The 25965-nt window shown below is 42.6% G+C and overlaps 1 protein-coding gene across 2 annotated transcripts in view; it reads left to right on the plus strand.

Annotated features, from left to right (window-relative positions):
• Positions 1 to 8403: 8403 nt before the first annotated feature.
• The window catches only part of sdad1 (SDA1 domain containing 1), a 51574-nt gene continuing 34012 nt past the window's right edge, over positions 8404 to 25965 (plus strand). The window contains exons 1-6 of one of the 2 annotated variants that reach the window (XM_048543383.2): positions 8404 to 9029; positions 11815 to 11919; positions 13036 to 13134; positions 16489 to 16671; positions 20450 to 20550; positions 22842 to 22899. In XM_048543383.2, coding sequence (XP_048399340.1) covers positions 8886 to 9029; positions 11815 to 11919; positions 13036 to 13134; positions 16489 to 16671; positions 20450 to 20550; positions 22842 to 22899 — 690 coding nt within the window. In that variant the 5' untranslated portion in view covers positions 8404 to 8885. Of the gene's footprint in view, positions 9030 to 9070; positions 9241 to 11814; positions 11920 to 13035; positions 13135 to 16488; positions 16672 to 20449; positions 20551 to 22841; positions 22900 to 25965 lie in introns of those variants that run through there. The other variant, XM_048543391.2, reaches the window with a different exon arrangement.

The following is a 25965-nucleotide window of genomic DNA, read 5'->3' on the forward strand; positions in this document are numbered from 1 at the left end:
CTGGAGCTGAGCTGACTGACCTCTAATAACCATGACCATCTTCCTATGTGCCAGGTTAGATTTCAACTAGTAGACAGTTTACTCCCTGATTTCAGTTTTTCTAGGGCTCCTTGATACCATACTCGGCAAAATTCAGCCTTGATGTCACGGCTGTCACTCTCACAACAGCTTGGGAACTTGTGATCAGAGATAATGGGAACTGCAGATGCTGGAGAATCCAAGATAACAAAGTGTGGGGCTGGATGAACACAGCAGGACAAGCAGCATCTTAGGAGCACAAAAGCTGACGTTTCAGGCCTGGACCCCTCATCAGAAAAGGGGGTTGGGGAGAGGGTTCTGAAATAAATAGGGAGAGGGGGGAGGTGGACCGAAGATGCATAGAGGAGAAGATAGGTGGAGAGGAGAGTATAGCTGGGGAGGTAGGGAGGGGATAGGTAAGTCCGGGGAGGACGGACAGGTCAAGGAGGTGGGATGAGGTTAGTAGGTAGGAAATGGAGGTGCGGCTTGAGGTGGGAGGAGGGGATAGGTGAGAGGAAGAACAGGTTAGGGAGGCGGGGACAAGCTGGGCTGGTTTTGGGATGCAGCACTTCTGCCATCTACAATCTGGCCCCACCACCAAAGACATTTTTCCATCCCCACCCTTGTCTGCCTTCCGGAGAGACCACTCTCTCCGGGACTCCCTTGTCCACTCCACATTCCCCTCCAATCCCACCACACCCAACACTTTCCCGTGCAACCGCAGGAAGTGCTACACTTGCCCCCACACCTCCTCCCACACCCCCATCCCCGGCCCCAAGATGACTTTCCACATCAAGCAGATGTTCACCCACACATCTGCCAATGTTATATACTGCAGGCCTTTGATACGGTGCCTCACGGGAGGCTGCTGAGCAAGGTGAGGGCCCGTGGTATTCGAGGTGAGCTGCTGGCATGGATTGAGGATTGGCTGCCTGACAGAAGGCAGAGAGTTGGGATAAAAGGCTCTTTTTCGGAATGGCAACCGGTGACAAGTGGTGCCCACAGGGTTCAGTGTTGGGGCCGCAGCTGTTCACTTTATATATTAATGATCTGGATGAAGGGACTGGGGGCATTCTGGCGAAGTTTGCCGATGATACAAAGATAGGTGGACAGGCAGGTAGCACTGAGGAGGTGGGGAGGCTGCAGAAAGATTTAGACAGTTTAGGAGAGTGGTCCAGGAAATGGCTGATGAAATTCAACATGAGCAAATGCGAGATTTTGCACTTTGGGAAAAAAATACAGCCATGGACTATTTTCTAAACGGTGAGAAAATTCATAAAGCAGAAGTACAGAGGGATCTGGGAGTGTTGGTCCAGGATTCTCGAAAGGTTAACTTGCAGGTAGAATCTGTGATTAAGAAAGCAAATGTAATGTTATTGTTTATCTCAAAAGGGTTGGAATATAAAAGCAGTGAAGTGCTTCTGAGGCTTTATAAAGCTCTAGTTAGGCCCTGTTTAGAATACTGTGTCCAATTTTGGGCCCCACACCTCAGGAAGGACATGCTGGCGCTGGAGCGTGTCCAGCAGAGATTCACACAGATGATCCCTGGAATGGTAGGTTTAACGTATGATGAACGGCTAAGGATCCTGGGATTGTATTCATTAGAGTTTAGAAGGTTGAGGGGAGATCTAATAGAAACTTACAAGATAGTGTATGGCTTAGAAAGGGTGGACGCTGGGAAGTTGTTTCCATTAGGCGGGGAGACTAGGACCCATGGGCACAGCCTTAGAATTAGAGGGGGTAAATTTAAAACGGAAATGAGGAGACATTTCTTCAGCCAGAGAGTGGCAGGTTTGTGGAATTCATTGCCACGGAATGCAGTGGAGGCCGAGATGTTAAATGTCTTCAAGGCAGAGATTGATAAATTCTTGATCTCACAAGGAATCAAGGGCTACAGGGAGAGTGCAGGGAAGTGGAATTGAAATGCCCATCAGCCATGATTTAAATGGCGGAGTTGACTCAATGGGCCGAATGGCCTTACTTCCACTCCTCTGTCTTATGGTCTTATCCGCTGTACCCGTTGTGGCTTCCTCTACATCGGGGAAACCGAGTGGAGGCTTGGGGACTGCTTTGCAGAACACCTACACTTGGTTCGCAATAAACAACTGTGCCTCCCAGTCGCGAACCATTTCAACTCCCCCTCCCATTCCTTAGACGACATGTCCATCCTGGGCCTCCTGCAGTGCCATAATGATGCCACCCGTAGGTTGCAGGAACCGCAACTCATATTCTGCTTGGGAACCCTGCGGCCCAATGGTATCAATGTGGATTTCACAGCTTCGAAATCTCCCTTCCCCCAACTGCATCCCAAAACCAGCCCAGCTTGTCCCCGCCTGCCTAACCTGCACTTCCTCTCACCTGTCCCCTCCTCCCACCTCAACCCACACCTCCATTTCCTACCTACTACCTCATCCCGCCCCCTTGACCTGTCCATCCTCCCCGGACTGACCTATCCCCTCCCTACCTCCTCACCCATACTCTCCTCTCCACCTATCTTCTCCTCTATCCATCTTCAGTCCACCTCGCCCTCTATCCCTATTTATTTCAGAATCCTCTCCCCATCCCCCTTCTCTGATGAAGGGTCTAGGCCCGAAACGTCAGCTTTTATGCTCCTAAGATGCTGCTTGGCCTGCTGTGTTCATCCAGCCCCACACTTTGTTATCTTGGAGCCCCCAGATGTTAGTAAGGAGGACTTTATAGGGCTGTGTTTAGCATTGTCATTTCTAGTGCTTTATTAATGCCAGATGGTCTGTCCAATTTCACTTTTTTTGAGACTTCAAAGCAAATTTTACAACTGAGTAGCTTGGGAGACCATTTCAGAGGCCATTTAAGAGAAAATCACATAGCTGTGGGTCTGGTGTCACATGTAGGCTAGATCCGATAAGGATCCGTTTCGGGCCTCAACCCTTTTTCTGATGAAGGGTCTAGGCCCAAAATGTCAGCTTTTGTGCTCCTAAGATGCTGCTTGGCCTGCTGTGTTCGTCCAGCTCCCCACTTTGTTATCTCAGATAAGAATGCTGATTTCTTTCCCCTAAGGGCTTGGGTAGCCAGATTTTCTTTTTCCCTGACAATTGACACTGGTTTCAAGGCTATGCTTAGCCTTTTAATTTCAGATTTTTGTTGAATTCAAGTTCCAATGTCTGCCATGGTGGGATTCAAACCTGGGTCAGAACATTAACTTGGTCTCTGGATTACTAATTCACCGATGATAATGTTGCCTCTTTGTCTTCTGTCAAAGACTTTTTGTTGGTATCTTTGTTCACATACAGTTAGTACTTTAGACTAACTCAGCACAAAGAATTGATGGCAGTGATCCATCCAAAGTATCCCCTATGGTTTGGGTGTGCACAGCCATAACAGTATATGATGTTGAATGATGGTGCAGGTTTTGATCAGATTCTGAAGAAATCAATCATACACATTTGTAAACCTGACAAAGGGACAGGAAGAGTCATTCTTATCAAGTGTAACAACAATAACAAAACACGCATTATTTTTTGGGGCAGGCCCAGTATCCATTGGACCTGCTGAACAGCATACCCAGAAATCAAGCCAAGAAACTGCTTGCTGGATTTGTTTAAGAGCAATGAACTGTCGAATGACATACAGCTCTTCCTTGTTGGCATACTGTCATCATCATCCCTTCTCTAAAACTCAGACTTGATCCTTCTCTCCTTGACGCAGACTGTCTCAATTCTCTATTTCCTCAGCTGTTACAACCAGATGAGGTGTGATTGATTCCTCTCACCTCACAACAAATATTTTATCTTTTTAGCATACAGCTTTCAAAATTCAAGTCAAACTTGGTTAACTAGAACTAAATGAAAGAGTTAATTAATTTCAAGGATTTCTTGAGTGAAACAGTGTAGAGCTTTTCCTTACTTATTAAACCAAGGGAGAATTAAGGAAACATGACATCAAACACATACACATAAATACAGGGTAATGAAGTTTACAAAGGGAGGAAGGACATCTAGTACAGACAGTAAAGTATAGGTAACTGCAAGATAAATTTTATTGAGTCCTTCAGTTGTGACAGTGAAACCTGAGTTTTTAAGTTTTTAAAATTCATTCACAGGAGGTAAGCATTGCTGGCTAGGCTGGCATTAATTGTCCATCCCTGATTGCAAAGACGATAGTTAAGAATCAAACACATTGGATGTGGTTGAATGTGGAGTCATGTGTTACCCAGATCAGCTAAGAATAGCATTTTCCTTCTCTAAATGAACCAGGTGGGTTTTGTTTTCTCCCTGACAAAAGCGATGATTTCAAGGTCTTTATTAAATTTTTAATTCCAAATTTTCATTGAATTCAATTTCTATCATCTGCCATGGTGTGATTTGAACCAAGGTTTGCATAATATTACCTGAGTCTCTGGATTAATGACAATAGCACGAAGCCACCCTCTCCAAAGCTATTGTGGTTGCCATTGTCTCCTCAGAGTTGCAGTGCTTGCTTGCAGATAATCTATTTCTCAGTGAATGATGATTATTCCGAAATTGATTTTTACCATTCCTTTCTGGGCTTGAGAGAGATTACAAGAGATAGGGAGAGATGAAATTTTAACATTCTTTCTGTTGCTAGCCACGTTGCTTTCTCTCTTTTTTGATGTTTGAAGACTTGTAAATAAACTGATCGTTTGTGGATTCTGGTATCTGTCATTGTTTTGTTTCAAGCTGATTAGTTGTAGACGTCTTTCAATGTATCCATTTACCCTGCAATTTTCTCATTCAAGTGGTGTGGCTTTTATGATGCCTCACTAAATTTCAGTGCCTTTTGATTAAAACACAGTGTCCTATTTGTGACAACAAGGTGGAGAGCTGGATGAACACAGCAGAACAAGCAGTATCAGAGGATGTTTCGGGCCTAGACTCTAAAGAAGGGTGTAGGCCCAAAACGTCAGCATTCCTGCTCCTCTGATGCTGCTTGGCCTGCTGTGTTCATCCAGCTCTACACCTTGTTACCTCAGATTCTCCAGCATCTGCAGTTCCTGCTATCTCTGAAACAGTGTCCTATCTGTACCCATTTTAGTCCATGTTAAAGGCAAATTATGAAAGTTGGGTAACAATAGTTCAATTTTACAATAATAGTAACACTGCTTATGCATGGTCTCATTTTCCGAACTGATATCCATCTGCTCTGAAGCAATGAATTTGAATGACTCCAATGAAGTTGAATGACAACCTACCTGGAGTCATTCAAATTCATTTCGGACTGTTGCCGCTTTGTCAGGTGAAGTGAAGCGAGCACCTAGGCATGGAATTTATAATCAGTGAGATCAAAAGATCATACAAATGGTGTGAGCGGAGTGTTGGCAGTCTGAACGATAAGTCTCTGAAGGTGATCAAAAGTGTCAGAGGGTGTGAGTGAAGTGTCAACAACTGAACAATAAGTGCAGGATGATCTATAATTTGATCAAATAAGGCAGAGAAATAATTACAAAAAAAGAAAAGTAAGTGGTGTTGGAAACAAATCAAATAACTACAATAACATGCGAGGAATCTACCCAGCCTTCAGGACAACGTTGACCACAATTCCATACAACTCTGCCAGAGAAACCTTGGTGAAACATGCCAGATCATCGACATAGATACTACCACCACATGTGGGAACACCAGACACCGCTTACACAGCAGATACTCATGTGACTTGGCCAATGTTATTTACCTCATACACTGCAGGCAAGGATGCCCCGAGGCATGGTGTATCAGTGGAACCACGCAGATGCTAAGACAATGGATGAATGGACACTGCTGAACAATCACCAGATGGAAATGTTTCTTCCCAGTTTGGGAACACTTCAGCAGCCAAGGGTATTCAGTCTCTGATCTTGGGGTAAGCATCTTCCAAGGTGGTTTTCAAGTTACACAGCAACGCAGAACCTCCGAGAGAAAATGATAACCAAGTCCCGTATCCATGAAGACGGCCTCAGCCATGATCTTGGGTTCATGCCACGCTACACGCAATCCCCACCAGCCTGTTCAGTATCTATAAAATCTTCCTTACTGTCCTGTTTTGCCACCATTACCTTGATATCTTGTTATGATCTCTCTGTCTTAATTAGTTTGTACAGCTTTGGATTACTTGTTACTTTGGTTAGCCCCTCGGCATGAAAGTCTTGTACTTAGCTGAAATTTCAGTCATTTTGTTTGTCTCCAGTATTGCCTTATTTTTAATTTTTTGTAATTATCTCTCTGTCTCAATTAATCAGATTGCAGGGCATCCTTTCACTTGTGAGTCAGCTATTGACACTTCACTCACACAATCTGACACACTTGATCATCTGCAGAGACCTATTATTGGTCTATGGTCACTCCACTCACACCATTTGTATGATCTTTTGATCTCACTGATTAAAAAGTCTGTACCTGGGTGCCTTCTTCACTTCACCTGATGAAGGGGCAGTGCTGCAAAAACTTGTGATTTCAAATAAACCTGGTGTAATGTGACTTCTAACAAAATTACACACAATCCTCTGAGGCAGCTAATTCACACTGTGTAACGCTCTCTGCTTTCCTCAAACCTGATGTAACTTTAACACCTAAACTCCTTCAATGTCTCTTCACTGTTCTTCTCAGTAGGAGTGACCTGGTGTGCTGCTCCTCTCACGTCCTTTGATTGGAACTACAGTATCTCCAGTAATGGTGTTTATTCCCATCATCACACAGTTAACTCTGGAGTCCCAAATCTATCTTGCATCCCTGGCTTTCCTCACGCATGCTAATCTTTAGCCACGTTGCTTGTTGACATGGATCAGTTTCCACATACACGGTGAAAATCACATGACACCAGGTTATATCTTCTGTCTCACTCTATGCCTGAGGAGGAGCTGAGCTCCAAAAGTTTGCATTCTCAAATAAACCTACTGGACTATAATCTGGTGTTGTGTGATTTTTGACCTTGTCCACTCTGTCAAACACTGACATCTCCACATCATATACTTTGAAAACACTTATATCTCTCCAGTACATCGCTCCATCATTTACCCCCTCCCCACCAACCACTATCCATATTATACTGACCTAGCATTTACCCACACCCTGCTGACCTGACACACTGGAGCCTCTATGGGTGCTGGACTAACTACCACCCCACACTCCAGCTTTTTCAGATTTGATAGCCTCATCAGATCAAATATTCCTGGCCTGATTCCCGTGACCCGACACAGAACTGCCTCCACATGGGCCAGATTGCAGCCCACACACCACTTAAAGCACGCCACAAATTACCAAGCACCTAACATCCTGCCATCCTAACCCTGCATCACCTCACATACTTAACCGTTCACAGGAGCTGTTAAAGTGTTCAGCTGGGCTGCTGGACGTTTAAATTTCACAACAAGATACATGGGACTTACAAAAAGAAAGGATCCTGGTTTCTTTGGGGATCCTCTGGGCTGCTGGATCCATGGATACTTGGACAGGTTCGTAATGGGAAGTCCCTGTCCAGGAATCATCAGTACTGTGGATAGCTGAGTGAGTAAAATTTAAATTCAACCAAGGATGAAATTAGGGTTTCTGACCTGAATGGAATATTTGACATCATGTTCTAGCGTGGTTCAAAGTCAAATTGACTCATCAACTACAGCTTCACTTTCAACACTATGATCCTGACCAGTCTCAAAACTCAGAGACGTGGGTCTCATCTCCACCCTCTGCAACTGGATCCTAAGCTTGCTGACCCACAACTGCGATCAGCGAAGACAGACTCCAGCACCTCCTCCATGATAATCTTCAAAACGAGGATGCGTGCTCAGTGCTCTATTGTACTCCTTACACACCCACAACTGTGCCAAATTTTGAACATCACCCACAAGTTTGCTGATGATGTCATCATTGTGAGCTGGATATCAAACAAGGATGAGTCAGAATACATGAAGAAGACAGAGTGCTTGGTGTCATGGTGCAATGATAATAAACTCTCTCTCTCAATGTCAGCAAAACAAAACAACTGCTTAGTGAGTTCAGGAAAAAAGGAGCAGTGCACGTCCCTATATACATCAACAAAGTTGAGGTTGAGAGCGTCAAGTTCCCAGGAGTGATGATAACCGACAACCCGTCCTGGACTTCCTACATAGATGTGATGGCCAAGAAGGCACAACAACACCTCTTCTCCCTTAGGAAGCTTAAGAAATTTGGCATGTCCATAAAGACCCTCGCCAACAATTACAGTTGCACCACAGAAAGCATTCTATCTGGGTGTTTAACAGACTGGTATGGCAACCGCTCCGCCCAGACCTGTAAGAAAGTAGTCTGCACAGTTCAGACCATCACAGAAGCTAACTTGCCATCCACTCACAGCACTTACACTTCTCATTGCTGCGGAAAGGCTGCAAACATCATCAAAGACCCCTCCCAACCCAGGCTCTTCCAACCTCCTCTCTCAGGCAGAAGAAACAGAAGCTTAAATACACGGGCCAACAGGTTCGAGAATAGCTTCTTTTTTGCTGTCATTAGAAAGAGGAATAGATCTCTCTAATTTCACTCGAATGACGACCTTGCTTTGTACACCTTCTCTGCAGCCTTAACCTGGGATGGCTCACTCTGTCTAAGCAGCCTATGATCTGCGTGTTTCAGAGATAGCAGGAACTGCAGATGCTGGAGAATCTGAGGTAACAAGGATGAACACAGCAGGCCAAGCAGCATCAGAGGAGCACGAAAGCTGAGATCTCGGGCCTTGACCCCTCTTTAGAGAAAAAAAATCCGGTTCCACACCTTGTTATCTATGATCTGCATGTCCTTGTTTTGTTATGATCTGACCGTACCACTCGCAAAACGAAAGCTTTCACTGACAACAATAATCAGATAAAACCAAAACCAAACCAAATTGCAACATTTTCAATTGTCCGTCAGCCGGGGAATTTTGAAATGGAAGCAAAATACTGCGGATGTGCCGGGCATCTGAAGGAAGAAAAAATGCAGGAGGGACTCAGCGGCTCTGTTCGAAGAGAGAAGCGAATGACCGTTTCGAGCTCCTCGGACCTCATTTTCGAAATGTTCGCTTTCGGAACGGTACTTTCTGATCCTCGGCGGTGCCCGTGGCTGGGGTTTGGAACGCCGGGAAGGTTGGGGTTCCGGGGGGAGGCCACGTGGGGTAAGAAAAAAATCGAACGTCCCGGTTGCCGGTGGAATCATGTCCGCAAGGAACAACAATAGGTTGCCTAGTAACTTACCGCAGCTACAGAACCTCATTAAGAGGGACCCGAGTTCGTACACAGAGGAGGTGAGTGAGTGCCTTCCTCTCGCTAGGGCTGCTCTCCATCAGAACACAAGTGCATTGCAAAACTGCCCTTTCCACTCATCCCAGATAACAGACCCCGTTTCAATCCATAACTGGACAAATTTACAGACGCTTGGTCCTCCGTCCACGTCGATCAAACCGCTCTTCAAGGTTACTTTTTTTTTCTCAGGGCATGTTAGGACTCAATGTTATAATTTCCCAAGAAGTTACACTCTCTCCTTCCCCCCCGCTCCCCGCAGCAGACCGATCTCACTCGGTGTCACCCGAGGCTCCGTTAGCAGCAGCTTCGTGCGACAAGGGCTCGGTTTTGAAGCCCCACTTCAGCATTTGAGCGCACATCAAATAAGTACAAGGCTGATGCTGCCAGTGGGGCATGTGTTTCACAGTCTCCGCAGCCCAGACGTTAAGCTGACCTCCCGTCTGCCTGCTAGGCTTATGTGACAGATCCTGTGGCCCTATTTTGGATCAAAGTAGCGAAAATCTTCCAGGTGTCCCGGACAGTATGCACCTCTCAGTGGGCAACGTAAAATAGATGATCTAACATGCTGTTTGTGGGAGTTCACTGCGTGCTGAGAAGCTGCTATATTTTTCCTCTCGTGGCACATGGGCATTGCAGGCTGGTCAGCATTTATCGCCCATCTGTAGTTGCCCCTGAGAAGGTGGTGATAAACTGCCAACTGCATGGATGGAGTTTGCACGTTGAGCTGGAAGGTTTGTTCCCAGACGTTTTGTCACCATTCTAGGTAACATCATCAGTGAACCTCCGACAAAGCGCTGGTGTTATGTCCTGCTTTCTATTTATCTGTTTACGTTTCCTTGGGTTGGTGATGTCATTTCCTGCGTTGGTGATGTCATTTCCTGTTCTTTTCTCAGAGGGTGGTAGATGGGCTCCAAATCAATGTGTTTGTTGATGGAGTTCCGGTTGGAATGCCACACTTCCAGGAATTCTCATGCGTGTCTCTGTTTGGCTTGTCCTAGGATGGATGTGTTGTCCCAATCAAAGTGGTGTCCTTCCTCATCTGAATGTAAGGATATGAGTGATAGTGGGTCATGTCGTTTTGTGGCTAGTTGATGTTCATGTATCCTGGTGGCTAGCTTTCTGCCTGTTTGTCCAATGTGGTGTTTGTCACAGTTCTTGCAAGGTACTTTGTAGATGATGTTCGATTGGCAACAAGCAAAATGAACATCATCTACAAAATACCTTGCAAAAACTGTGACAAACACTATATTGGACAAACAGGCAGAAAGCTAGCCACAAAACGACATGAGCCACTATCACTAGTATCCTTACATACAGATGAGGAAGGACACCACTTTGATTGGGACAAAACATCCATCCTAGGACAAGCCAAACAGAGACACACATGAGAATTCCTAGAAGCATCTCTTGATTACTCCAGCATCCTCATGTCTTGTACATCACCCATTGTAAACCCTCATGTGAACTGTCTGCAGTATTTGCTTGTGGAATTATTAGGGCAATTGACCAGAAAAGGATGCATGAAGTGGTTGCGCAATCAATTTGGATGTCTACTTCTCTCTTCCTTGTCCTCAGTGGCATTGTTTTTATGTGATATCAAAGAAACATTAAGTGGCCATGACAACTGTTTTTCTTTTCTTTAAACAGATTATGTTGTGTGCTGGTTATGTTTTAATCTATCATGCATTAAAACTGCAGTTAATCCAGACAAATGTGTAGCTGTCACTGGACTACCAGCAGTTTTTTTCCAGCAGATTTATTCCTCAGAGTATTCAAATCCTATACGCTGTCAGATGTAAGGGATCTATGTTGCAAAAGAGAGAATGGAATCTATGTTGCAGTGTTTAAGTAGGAGGAGCGCACGTTGGGGGACGGAGTAGGGAGCAGTTAGAGACCTCTACTTCTAATCAGAGCTTTTTCAATGTTATAGGTTATTTGTTCCTGTCTCCTCTCTCTGATTCACAAAGGCACAGTTGTGAGCAGTAATACAGATTGACATCTCAGAAAATAGTTGTGGACAATTCAGTGCATAAATTCAATCACATAGTTGTGAAATATGTAATTCTACAGAGTCATAGAGATGTAAAGCATGGTAACAGACCCTTTGGCCCAACTCATCCGTGCCAAACAGATATCCTAAACAAATCTAGTCCCATTTTCCAGCATTTAGCCCATATCCCTCTTAGTCCTTTCTGTTTCTATCCAGATGGGTACATGTTGTACCAGGCTCCATGAATTGTTTTATTTTGTATAAACCTTATTGTAGACTTCAAAATTTCAGTTACTGGAAGAAATGGTGGTTTAAGAAAAGTCAAAGCATTTGAATGATTTATGGGAACCTGATAGATGGACAGTACTGCAATCCGTGGTTACATATACTAGCTATAAAATAGCATTGGTTGTATTTTGCAGTATGAATTTTAGCAATGAAAATATCCATCACAGCACCACCTATGGGAGGAAATGAGTACTGCAGTTACTGATAAAACTTAATTTTTTGTAATGAATATGATACAAAATTTGTTTGTTAATGATTTCTGTTATTGTTACTGACTTTATTTTCTTTCTCCCTACAGTTCACACAGCAGTACCATCACTACCAGTCTAATGTGCGGATTTTCAGACTGCAGCCAGACAAACCAAGTAAAGAACTTTCTGAACTGGTGATGTTTCTGGCACAAGTAAGTTTATCTGTGTTGCTGGTAGTAAAATTTATGTGGGACTAAGAACAGTATGAGGACATTCTTCAGAAGGATGAATAGAAGCCTTGTGCAATGTTGTACAGGGATAACATTTATTGCAAACTTTGCCAGCATTCCTTCAGGCTGTGACATTTGTAAATAACTTTTCTAGGCCTGGAAAAGGCCAGGAATTTCCCAAAAAAAGCCCTTCACCAATGGAAAACCTTGGGATTTGAGTCTTTGCAGAACATTGAGGAGCAGGAGGGAGAAATCCCTAAGCAGCAGTGAGCATGTAAAATGCAAGAAAACATCGACATGCCTGAATTTGATGTGTTACCATGGCAGAACTGTTTTGTTTTGATTTTGCTTTTTATTTTTCTTCTTTCAACAACTAAATAGTTTGGTGACCGTGTGAGCACTTTTCATGAAGCACATAAATTTTCACAAACCAGTATTTTGTGAAAGTGAGATTATTTGATAACTGAGATGGAATGCAAGGCTGCAACGCTTGTTATAAGAATTTTTTTAAAAACCCATTTCCGTAAAGAATGGCAGTGAAATATTTTAATTTTGTCATGGAATGAACAGTCATGCGATTTTGTTTTATGAAATGTGCAGGATCCCTGCTTTATTGCGGCACTACGGTACCTGTAACTTTAAAGATTTGTAACAAATTTTATATGCATTGCAAATGTCTATTTTTGTAATGAATCTGCATTGAATTTCCATTTCTGGTTCTTTAAAAACACTGAGCTTGATTTGCCTAGCAGTTTTGTTTTCTTGACCATTATTGCAGCCTACTGCAGCCAATGACTTCTTGCAAGGGACAGTTTAATAGATGTCAATGCCTCATGCAACAGCTCAGTAGCCATATTGGAGTTTAATCTTGAGTATTGGTAAACTGTTTGTCAGGGAAGTAATGCTGAATCCTGTCCGTAGACAAAATCTCCCTGCCCTTTGCTCCAGTCAGGATTTCTGGATAGTAAATTGAAGTAAGAATTTATACTCTAACCATTGTGTGTTAAGTTTATAATAGCAGCCTTGCTGCCACCTTTTGAAATTACTCATTTTTCCTTTAAAAGCGATCGAGTGTCATCCTTTCATTTGTTTCTGCAGGTTGCTCACTGTTACCCAACAGAGCTTGCTGACTTTGCCCAGGAATTGAAAGACCTCCTTTTCTCACATCACACAATTCTGGACCCAGACTTGAGAATGGTAAACTACTTTTGGTTTCTCTTTGCTGGATAGTTGGCCCCCTCTTGGTCCATGACACAAATTTCACTTGTAAGAAGTTTTGTAACAATTCAGGTGGCTGAAAGAATTGCAGCATTTGTATCGTAATGCAGGATATGTGTAACATGAAGGATAAGCAAACAATGCATAATTATTTAATTTGGTGTATAGAGGTGTTCTGGATTTATTATTGGTGTAATTTTCCCAGTTTTAGTTAGTGTTTTGCAAGTGAAATTCGTATTGCCTAGTTCATCATGGCTCAGGGCAGCTTTTCCCATACAGTCCTCTGTTCTTCACTTCAATGATTACGAACTGGGTTCTTGAGTGCCTTTTCCTGGGAATTGGATGGCCGTAGAGGCGGATGTACTCACCACTGTTGGGATGTTATGGTAGTGCCATATTCAGATGCTGCAAGCCAGGAACTGCCTTTTTCACTCTGGTACGTGATTGTTACCACCAGATAATGGCCCAAAGGGGCAAAAAGCTCGCTTCCCCTATTGTGGATAGGAACCTGGACAGCTTGGTGGATGGGGTGATGAAGAGGAGAGCAGTCCTCATTCCTGCAGACTGACGTGGGAGGCTTGCCACAGCTGGGACTTCCTGGTGTTTATGCTGCTGATGCCACATTTAAAGCCAGGCTGCAAACCAGGAATGACCCTTTACATTGTGCTGCGTGAGCCTCTGCATTCGAAACATGGCCCAGATGTAAGGAAAACTTGCTCCTAATCATGTGGTTAGAGTGCCGGTGGATGAGGTAGTGCAAAAGACGGCAATCTTTCATCCTACTGACCACAAGCTAGCCTGGGCACACATTGCAACTGGATCGGTGGTGTGTCCCAAATGAAGTGACACCCAGCAGTGCAGTAAGAAGGCCAGTGATTTGTACAGCGTAGGAGCAAGTGCTGCTGTTTTTCTCTGTTACCTCACACTCCCAGAGCTACCAGTCACTCCGTCACTGCACTCGTCCCTCACAAAGTCTTATTGAATTGACTGACTATTGCATGTATCATGTCCACTCAATGACTGTCAATAATGAATGGAATATGTTAGTAAGATGAAAACATCAAGTGCCAATTGCTCTATTCTGATTACATTCACTCATATCTCATGATGAGGTAATTTATGCTCATAATGTAACTTATGGTCATGATTACATGAGACAATAATTTTTAATATTCATTTTGGACAATAAATTACTTGCCAATTAAGTTCATATTGAAGACACATGGATTACTGAATCAGTGGAAGGCTGTCTACTGCAATTACCTCTGAAATTCTAAAAGTTTTGCTCTGCTATGAAAGGATAAAAACAGTAATTTAATTTTGTCATCACTTTGCAGTATCAACTATTTTGTGTAGTTATTGCATGGGTGACTTTCGATATGATATGGCAGAGTTTCCACAGGGTTCCCTGTGAGTCACTAGTAGTCTCCAAATGTGACTTGTTAATTTCCCAGCATTCTTCAAGTTTCCTTTTGTATTGCTATTCCTGTGGCCTGTATGGCCTTTCAGTCACCTCATCCTTTTGCATTGAGCTAGTTTATGTAACCATTAATTTCCCCACCTTACCCCACAGCCCAGACTATGTATACCTATACCCTGTTGAAGCTAATCCTCTTATTCACTGAGTTCCACCCTAGCAGCTTTCTGACCAGTGAAAATAAAGGGTTGAGAAGGATTGTGGCCATAGAAAGTGTAGGGATATTGTGAAGAAGCATTTGCGTGGTGGCTGGCTCAAACATTTGGGGATTTGCAACCACCAGTTTCCAGCTATGATATTACCTTAAGAGAATTTATGGCATCCAGTATCTCGGTGAAGGAGAGGAGAGTTGGAAGTGACATGTAATGTGGCACTTTAGTGAGATGCAAATACGTGAGGTAAGGTGGTTCCTACTTTTAAAAAAAATTCTTGACATCAATACGCTGAAGGTTTTTTAATTCCCTCCACATTTTTCAACCATTGCTCACACCAGAACAGTGAATAGAAAATTCTGACCTGTGATTTTGTTTAAAACCTTTGATAGCCTGGGAAAATAGATTGCTTTCAGTGTTGATTGAATGATAAAATTTGAGAAAAATTGTCAAATACTACATAATATATGGTAATTACAATATTATTAAAGAACTCTAATATTTCAAATATTTGCCTTAACAGCAAACTTTGTTTTAACTGGCATCTTTGATAAACTGGAGAAAATTATATACCTTGAATACCATGATCTATTGTGATGGCCAAGTATGTATGCTGTAAATAAAGTATAACAGTGATGTGTATACCCCTGGATTATGTTTCTGTTACTTATTGTGTGTTTTTACATTGATTTTATAAAGACTGTTGATGGTTTGACTCGGATTTCTTTTGAGGATTGTTGATGTCTTGAAACTTTGCTTGGTCAGGGTTTACTGCAGCCATGCGTACCTCCTGATTTGAGATAATGGGACCTGCAGATGCTGGACAATCCGAGATAACAAGGTGTAGAGCTGGATGAACACAGCAGGCCAAGCAGCATCTTAGGAGCACAAAAGCTGTTGATTATCCTGAATTCTTGATCATCCAGCACACTCCTGATCCCACAGTATCTGGCTAATAAAAACTTTGCTGTATGTGCAGGTTAAATATTCCAAATACTTGAGTTATACTTTAAATTCCAGATTTGAGTATTTATTTAGAGCTGTACTGTTTAAATCATGCCGCTAGTATTGAGATCAGACAGTTTTCCTTATTAGCTGTTGCTGGCTGTGATGATGTGGTTATTGGTCTGATGTACTGCAGAATGACCAGGGATGGAGTGGATTTTATGATCACTTTAACTTGAATACAGTGGGAAGCGGGTATAAGTGAGCAGGCAGCCTGTTTTAAATTGCTTGATTAGTGCTGAAGTTGAATTTTGCCTGCAAGAAATTTTATACACCTGGGTTGGAGAAATATAACAGTATTCTATTGCTAGCTTTGACAGCACACCAGGCTGGCTATCATCTAGAATAACTGTCCACTTTTTTGTGATTAAGAACAAAGTTGCTGGAAAAGCCTAGCAGGTCTGGCAGCATCTGTGAAGGAAAAAACAGAACCTTGGGCTCTGAGGAAGGGTCACCAGGCCCAAAGTGGTAACTCTTTTTTTTCCTTCACAGATGTTGCCAGACCTGCTGAGTTTTTCCAGCAACTTTGTTTTTGTTCCTGATTTGCAGCATCCGCCGTTCTTTTGGTTTTTGTTTCACTTTTTAGTGATGTTGATGTGAAATGAAAACCTGTGAAAAGGGATCAAAGCTCCTTAGTCGCTTTCTTAATGTTGTGCTAATGGTTTTATCCTAATTTTGTTTTGCTTCAATCTTTTTTAGACGTTCTGTAAAGCTTTGATTTTGTTGAGAAATAAGAACCTCCTGAATCCCACAAGTTTGCTAGAATTGTTCTTTGAGCTCCTGAGGTGCCATGACAAACTCCTACGAAAGACCCTCTACATGCATATTGTGACTGATGTGAAGAACATCAATGCCAAACACAAAAACAACAAAGTAAACACGGTGAGTAACACAAAGCAATTTTATGAAGTAGAAGCAGTATCATGGCCCAATTTTCATCTTATTTAGAACAAGGGAAAATGTTTGCAGTGACGAATTTAATACTTTATAAGGGTTCCTCGTCCATTGGTTGTATATTAGTGTCATATTTTGGCAGTTGCCTTCTTAAATGGTAGTTTTTATCTAAGTAAGCTCTTGGGAATAATCTTAAAAGATTATTGTTAATTGAATAGGAATATGGGAATACTGCTTAAATTGTTGCTCTCACTTGTGAGAGGTAATCTTACAATGGGATTTTATGCAAATATTTCACTTAACTGCATGTCTCGCTTCTGCACTTCCATGGATAAAATGTGCCATATAAGTATATATGTTTGAGTGCCTGTAATTTTCAGGCTTGGCTCTGCAGTAACATATATCAAATGCTTCATCAGTATTCACCTTCAGACAACAAATATTTTAAACTGAAAAACCCAAAGCATTCATTATGGTGCTTGAGTATTGCTAAACATCCAACATACTGCTGAGCATTTTGTTTTGTTCTCATCAGCACAAAGCATAAAAATGTAAATTTCAAACAATCACAGCAGTTTATACCATTAGAGAAAAGGGTGTTGATTCATTGGCAAGTCAATCCTGATTGGCCAAGGTGTTGCCATGGAGAAAGTAGCAGGGATTTGTATGCTCCTCATGTTCCTGGGGAGTTCAAAAAGAGCACAGTTTTGAACGTGGTCCTTTTTCACATGGAATGGGTCCTCGTGTGTGTGTGTACATGTCTCATCCACCAAGTGTGGAAGAACCATATTATAGCCTGAACTATGCATCTTAAAGTGGTTGTTGGTGTAGCCATTTGTGCAGTGAGGTATTCAGCAAGTGCCCAATTGCAGAGGTTCTGCAATGTGAAGGATCATATTCGACTTTGGACATATTGACCCAGATGCTCAAATCCACGTACCAGTGCCCCTTACTGAAACCTATTAAGTTGGCTCTCTGGCCCCAGAATATAGCACGATCCCTGCATTCCTGCTGATCTTAGCCCCAGGTGTAGTGGCCACTGATGCTGCCACTTTGTTACCAATAATAGTTGTTGTGACAAGCAGAAGGGAGAAAACTAAAATCTGAAAATGACAGAGGAAAGTAAGTAATGGAAAGATAGAATGGAAGGGGGAGAGATTGAGATGCTAAATAATGCAGAGAAGACAACAGGCAAAACTTAAAGGGAGGAAAGTGAGAAATAATCAGACATAGATAACGAAGTGTGGAGCTGGATGAACACAGCAGGCCAAGCAGCATCTCAGGAGCACACGTTTCGGGCCTAGACCCTTCTTCAGAGAGGGGGATGGGGAGAGGGAACTGGAATAAATAGGGAGATGGGGGAGGTGGACTGAAGATGGAGAGAAAAGAAGATAGGTAGAGAGGAGAGTATCGGTGGGGAGGTAGGGAGGGGATAGGTCAGTCCAGGGAAGATGGACAGGTCAAGGAGGCGGGATGAGGTGGTAGGTAGGAAATGGAGGTGTGGCTTGGGGTGGGAGAAAGGGATGGGTGAGAGGAAGAAGAGGTTAGGGAAGCAGAGACAGGCTGGGCTGGTTTTGGGATGCAGTGGGGGGGGGAGGGGACGGGCTGGGCTGGTTGTGTGATGCAGTGCGGGGAGGGGACGAACTGGGCTGGTTTGGGATGAAGTGGGGGAAGGGGAGATTTTGAAGCTTGTGAAGTCCACATTGATACCATTGGGCTGCAGGGTTCCCAAGCGGAATATGAGTCGCTGTTCTTGCAACCTTCGGGTAGCATCATTGTGGCACTGCAGGAGGCCCATGATGGACATGTCGTCTGAGGAATGGGAGGGGGAGTTAAAATGGTTTGCGACTGGGAGGTGCAGTTGTTTATTGCGAACCGAGCGGAGGTGTTCTGCAAAGCGGTCCCCAAGCCTCCGCTTGGTTTCCCCAATGTAGAGGAAGCCACACCGGGTACAATGGATACAATATACCACATTGGTAGATGTGCAGGTGAACATTGGGGCCTGGGATAGGGGTGAGGGAGGAGGTGTGAGGGCAAGTGTAGCACTTCCTGCGGTTGCAGAGGAAGGTGCTGGGTGTGGTGGGGTTGGAGGGGAGTGTGGAGCGGACAAGGGAGTTGTGGAGAGAGTGGTCTCTCCGGAAGGCGGACAAGGGTGGGGATGGAAAAATAGCTTGGGTGGTGGGGTCGGATTGTAGATGGCGGAAGTGTTGGAGGATGATGCGTTGTATCCAGAGGTTGGTGGGGTGGTATGTGAGAACGAGGGGGATCCTCTGGGGGCGGTTGTGGCGGGGGCGGGGTGTGAGGGATGTGTTGCGGGAGACGCTGTCAAGGGCGTTCTCGACCACTGTGGGGGGAAAGTTGCAATCCTTGAAGAACGTGGACATCTGGGATGTGTGGGTGTGGAATGCCTCATCCTGGGAACAGATGCAGCGGCGGCAAAGGAATTGGGAATAGGGGATGGAATTTTTGCAGGGGGGTGGGTTAGAGGAGGTGTATTCTAGGTAGCTGTGGGAGTCAGTGGGCTTGAAATGGATGTCACTTTGTAGCTGGTTACCTGAGATGGAGGCTGAGAGGTCCAGGAAGGTGAGGGATGTGTTGGAGATGGTCCAGGTGAACTTGAGGTTGGAGTGGAAGGTGTTGGTGAAGTAGATGAACTGTTCGAGCTCCTCTGGGGAGCAAGAGGCGGCGCCGATACAGTCATCAATGTACCGGAGGAGAGGTGGGGTTTGGGGCCTGTGTCGGTGCGGAAGAGGGACTGTTCCATGTAACCTACAAAGAGGTCAGACATAAATTAGTTAGAAAGGGTACAAGGACTCCAATAAGTGTAACTTAGATTGGGGTTGTTATTCAGTGAGCCTATTATTCAAAAGTAATTAGATCAGGATTAGCCCCCTCCTTAATTGTGTCACAAAGATTGACACGTTGCTGTTAAGATATGTCTTCAGTTACAAGAATGACGTTTGTGGGAGTTAGCAACAACTTTCTGGAGTGTTCATTTTCATTTGTTGCATCCAACCCAAACTGGAAGTAAGATGCAAACATTTTGTAGTCTGTGATAGCTTGGATTTGCATGAGAACTAAGCATTACTAGGATATGCAGACCTTCTACCAAAAAGGAGTTTTCCAGCAACTTTGAACTAGCTGTACAAGCACAAAAGTTAAGTGCACAGAGTAAAGTTAATTACAATTTTGACAAAGGAGAGATAATGAGTGAACCTTGTGTGACCTTTACATGGAGCTTCAGATTTCAGGATTGCACAACCATATTAAAATGGAGCATACCATAGAAATAGGTTTTAATTCACGTCTTTCCCATGATTCTTGCTGTTTACGTGCTGTAATATAGGGCTCAATCCAACAGTCTGCCCATCCACTCTTCACATCATTCGTGTTCAAAGAAATATTTTGGAATCTAATTAGCAAGATGTTGCTAGTGTTATGTCTAGGCAGTAGAATAATTTTCTGGGATATCATGACTCCAGGTTGATTCGTTTGCTGGACAGAATGTCAATGATTACAGTTTTAATGCAGATACCCTAGCGGCCCCAAAATACACTCATTAATAACACCAAGAACTAGTGCAGATCAATCATGCCTCCCAGCTGATAGGACAATTATTCATTCTTTTATTTTAAAAAAAGTTACTGATTTTGATTGTTTTTACCCAGCATAAAATGTATTTTGAATTGCATATACTTAATTGTAGAAATTTTAAATAATTTGAATATCCTGGGATTAAATGAACCCTGTATCTGTACCTTCTCAGATTTTGCAAAATTTTATGTACACCATGTTGAGGGACAGCAACCCTATAGCAGCCAAGATGTCCTTGGATGTAATGATAGAACTGTACAAAAGAAACATCTGGTAAGTTTTCGGGTGCTTTAGTTCATGGATAGTTAATTATCAATTGTTTATCTTCTAGCTAAATACTTAACACTCAAACTTAATTATCAGTTTTGAATCTCAAATAATTAATATTAGAGCAACAACTTTATGTGTGTTTATGGTTCAATGATGGTTGATGTTTTGGCAATAAATGCTCTTGGAAAGGTGAGATTTGATTCGAATGAACTTGACCCCAAGGTTAATTGTCATTAGAAACTACTTGTTTTTTGGTCTGCTTGCCAATTGAGGATGCTATCTTGTGTTTCAACATGGATCAGTGTGTAGAAAAAGATTTAAAATATGTTAAAAATGTGAGGATTGGTCTTATAGAAAGTGAATCTAGAGAATTAGTAATTGAAAATAAGGAGATGGCAGTTGAATTGAAAAGGTATTTTGCATCACTTGCCATGTCAGGGGTTACCAAATAATATCATAGAAAGCTGTAAATCAGGAGCTGGTAGCAAGGACTTCATGAAAACTCCAAACACCATGGAAGTAAAGCTGTACAAATGATTGAAGTTGTGGGCTGATAAGTCGTTGTGCCCTGATGGACTTCATCCTCAAGTCTTAAAAGTCTTAGATAGTTGATGCATTAGTTTGATATCTCACAATTTCCTAGATTTGGGTAAGATTTCTTTTGGATTGGAAAATTGTGACTGTAACCCCTTTATTCAAAAAGGCAGGGAGATACAGCAGAAAAGTACAGGCCAGCTAGCTTAACATTTGACCTGGTGAAGATATTAGAAGCTGGTATTAAATACATTACAGGAATGCACGTAGAAAAATTCGAAGGCATTTGGGCAGCATTATCATGATTTGGTCCAATGGAAGTCCCATTTAACCAAGTTATCAGCATTCAATGAAGAAATAATGTAGAAAAAGGGGAATGGGTTGTATTTACTACACTTAGGATTCTAGAAGACTTTTGATATGCTGACAATCAAAAAATTATTACGGAAAACAAAGTTCATGGGTTTAGGGGATAACCTATTAGCAAGGATAGATAATTAGTAAGCTAACAAGGAATATTGTGGGATAAATGGGTCATTTTCTGGTTGGCAAAATGTAATGTGTGCCACAGTGATCAGTGCTAAGGCCTGACTGTTAAAATTTATACAAAAGTTTTATAAATATATAGCAAAGGTAGATTATCAGGATTATTTGAATGTAATAGGTTGGGAAAAGGAGAAGATGCATTGAGACCCGAGTGTCCTGGTACACCACTTGCTGAAAGTCATCATGCAGATGCAATGCAAATGAAATACCGGTCTTCATTGTGAGAGGATTTGAATAAAGGAGCAGGGATGACTTGCTGCAATTGTACAGAGCTTGATGAGACCACACCTGGAGTATTGCCTACAATTTTGGCCTCCTTTTTAAAGGAAGGATGTTCTGTTATGGAGGGAGTGCAAGAAAGTTTTAGCAGAATGACTCCTGGCATTGAAGACTGATGTTGTGCAGAGGGGTTGGATTGGTTAGGTTTCCCGGGGTTTGGAAGAATGACAGGGGCTGTCATAGAAACCAATAAAATTCTAAAAGAACTAGGCAAGGTAAACGCAGGAAGGATGTTCTCAACAACCAGGGCACCCAAAACACATCACAGTTTCACAGTATAGACTGGGCTGTTTAGAACTGAGATGAGGCAAAATTCTTTCATCCAAAGAGTATACCTGGTGAATTATCTGCTCTGGAAACTGGTTGAGGCCAAAAACATTGAATGTTTTCAAGAAGACATTAGATATAGTTCTTAGAGTTAAAGGGAACAAAAGGTATTGGGAGAAAGCAGAATCCAGTACTGAATGGATGATGTGCTATGATTATAATGAATTGATGGATCATATGGCCTACTGCTATTTTATGATCTATGCTTTTGTGTTTTTACAAACAGATCTTATTTTCCTCAAAGTAGGCTGATGAGAGACAAGATGAAAGGAACGTATGTTTTTAACGAATGGATTCCTAGTTTTAGTCTCTGTTCAGTGTTGAATTAGCCAATCTCATTCAGCCAGGTGGGATCCTACAGTTGCCTTTAGTGTCATTCTGTTGGGTGGGGAACAGAAAGGGTACGCTTCGTGTAACTGTGCATTTTCCTGGTTGGATGATCGGTTTTAAAAAAGATAAGAACCGGTTCAGATGTAGTAAATAACTTGATGATACTCATTGCCCAGACTCAAAGTGAATCTGTGCCTTGATAATGTCAAGTAAAATATCTAGCATGAGAAAAATCTTCTGCTGAATATTACAGAAGCAAACATATGATTTATTTGCAGGAATGATGCAAAAACTGTGAATGTCATTACGACAGCTTGCTTCTCCAAAGTGACCAAGGTAAGAAGGAATTAATAATTGTGAACTGCCATGTGGCAGGACAGTTTGCAGCTGGGTGTTCAGAAGAATTGAGCTATATGCTTGATTTAGTAATTAAATGAAAGCAATAATTTACTGAAAATGTTTTTTTTCCAAAATGGTTATAAATCACGCAGAAGGAGTAGCAATTTAATGTAACACTACTGCACTGAACTTTGTCCATGAGATGATGCAGGAAGGGTGTTCTCGATGACCAGGGAGAACAGACATTTGATTTGATTTACTGTCATGTGTACCTAACTACAGCGAACAGTACAGGCATATCATAGTAATCAAGGACGTACAGATCATAGAGTGAAAAAAGCTGGAACAGAGTAAGGTATTCAGGTTACGCTGCACAGGACATACGTGAGGCAAGGTCAACATTAACAAGATCAGCATTATTTGAAGTTAGAGAGCCCATTCATCAGTCTGACAACAGAAAGGGAGAAGCTGTTCTTGAACCTGCTGGTACGTATGTTCAAGCTTCTGTATCTTCTCCTGAATGGAAGAGATTGTAGGAGTGCATTGCCGTGGTGGGATGGGTCTTCGATATTGGCAGCCTTCCCATGGCAATAGGTGTGTAAATGGAGCTTATGATCGCCTGGGCTATGCACACCACTTGCTGTAGTTTTTTACAGTCGTGGGAAGAACAGTTGCCATACCAGGCCATAGTATACCCAGACAGTATGCTTTCTATGGTTAGAATATGGTTAACCATATTATGATTATCCAGAGTCTATCAATAACCATTGTCAACAGCGACATGAAGAGCCAAGACAGTTTTTTAAACATTTGTGTGAATTTTGCAAATAGTAGCAAATTGGTTGTGCTCACCAGTAACCTCGCAGAGGTCTGCCCTTGGAAATCTGGCAATCTCTCTGCTATGGTGCAAGTCAGACACCAGAGTTGTGAGAATAATTTATTTGTACTGGGGGTTATTAATGTTAGATTTTTCTTGTGCTGACTTCCTATTTTGTGAATTCGCTGGGAATAGGTTTTGAGCCCTGAGACTTCATGTCACCATCTAGGGTGCAGTAACAGTGTGATGTGGGATCTGAATGAGACTTTACCAGCAATATAGGAACTTGCATTTTTAGATGTTGAAGTAAAAGTCCCAATATTGACGAGAATCAGTTTTCCAAGGGGAGGAAGAATATTTCAGACAGAAAAGGTGAGAAAGCCAGGATGCCCAGGTTTCCCTAAAGTCTGTGGAGTTTTATCTCTTCAAATCAAAAGTGAAATCCCTACCCAGATGTCAGCCTGATTGGCAGGCTTCACTCTTTCAAGTGGGGAACAGGCCACAGATAAGGAGCCTGCAGTTCCAAGTAAGGATCCCTGGTCTGGCAAAGGCAGAGTGAATGATCAGGCCCTATCACAGGGACTGGAGACTGAAGCTAGCGAGGATAGGTAGGTTTGTAATATAGGGTTGGGAACGTGGATTGTTGAAGTGGGATAGCATACCTCCACTTTCTGGTGCACAAACAATGTTACAAATATACCCGGCTTTTCTCTGAAACTGTCCTTGTATCCCTTGAGCTGTTGAGTTTAGAGACCTGGAGAACAAGCACTGTCACTTTTGAATCAGAATGTCACGGTTTTGAGTCTCATTCCACCACCTGAGCACAGAAGTTTAGGCTATAATTCCAGTGCAGTACGGGGAAAATGCTGCACAATCCGAGGTGTTGTGTTTCAGATGCATCATTAAATTGAAATAACACATCCACCTCGGGTGGCTGTAAAAGATCCTTTGGCTCTATTTTGAAGAGGACTGGAATTGTCTCCAGTGTCCAGATCAGTACGAATAGGATGAGATCATTATCATGTTGTATATGAGGGTTTGCTGTGCACTAATTGACTACTGTATTTCCAACATTGCAACAGTGACTACATGTCAGAAGCACTCCATAATCTATAACACACATTATAATCTATAAAGCACACTTTGATGACCAAGATTCTGAAGAACGGTATATGAATAGAGTGCTTATCCATAATGGTCTCTGAGCATGTGCAGACACAATCACTGGTGGGGTGGGGTGGGTTAGGGAAAAGGGCTGGGCTTGGGCTCAAGGTGAGGTGGCGAGTAGCTGTAAAGGAGGTTGAGGGGTTGCCAAATGTTTGTGGGGGGTATGTGATGCGGGAGTGTGGTGGAAGAATAACAAAGTTCGGGGAGGGTGTGAGGGCCTGAAGAGGATGAATAGGGCCTACGAATGGGACAAGGGCTACAAAGGGGAGAGAAAAGCTTCAATGCTCTTTAACAATGGAATATACAACTTAGTGGGAGCAAGTTAAAACTGAAATCATTGAGGTAATAAATTCCTTTCTAATGAATATGAAGTCTCTGGGTTTGGCTGCAGAATTTCAAGTGTAGCCAAATGGGGGAATGATATTGTGGATGTTGTAATGAACACTGTTACAAGTGGATAATAATACTCAAATGGTTATACCTGGTAAAGATTGGCATTTCTGTGTTAATCCATCTCAGTGCCTTGCATACTGTGAATTACTGTTAAGTGCAGTGCCTGTGTTAGGGAGAAACGGATAGCCATTTAGAAGTGACCTCACTACTGTACAGAAAAATTAAGCGGATGGTTTGTTATGTATCAGTTCCTATTTTAAAAAATAAACAGCTGCTAATTTATGTCTGTGTTTTTAAATTCTGTAGTGTCTAGGAAATTATAGAATCACAAAATTGTCACAATGCAAAAAGAGGCTATCTGGCCCATCATGTCTGCACTGGTTCTCTGATGAGCATTATGAATTAGTGCCATTCATCCACCTTTTCTCCAGACCCTTGCATGTTGTTTCCATTCAAATAGTCATCTAAGGCCCTCTTGAAAGCCTGAATTGAGCCTGCTTCAACTACGGTTATACATTTTTCCCAAAAAAAATTCCTTTTATCACTTTTGCTACATTTGAAAATCATTTTACGTTTTTGACCTCTCAATTTCAATCTTATAAGCAAGATCTGTCTCTTCTTATTTAGCGTATCCTGGCCTCTCGTGATTTTGAAACCTCTACAAGGTCTCTTCTTAGTTAACCCGT

Source organism: Stegostoma tigrinum, chromosome 1 (assembly GCF_030684315.1).
Source record: "Stegostoma tigrinum isolate sSteTig4 chromosome 1, sSteTig4.hap1, whole genome shotgun sequence".
Taxonomy (NCBI): domain Eukaryota; kingdom Metazoa; phylum Chordata; class Chondrichthyes; order Orectolobiformes; family Stegostomatidae; genus Stegostoma; species Stegostoma tigrinum.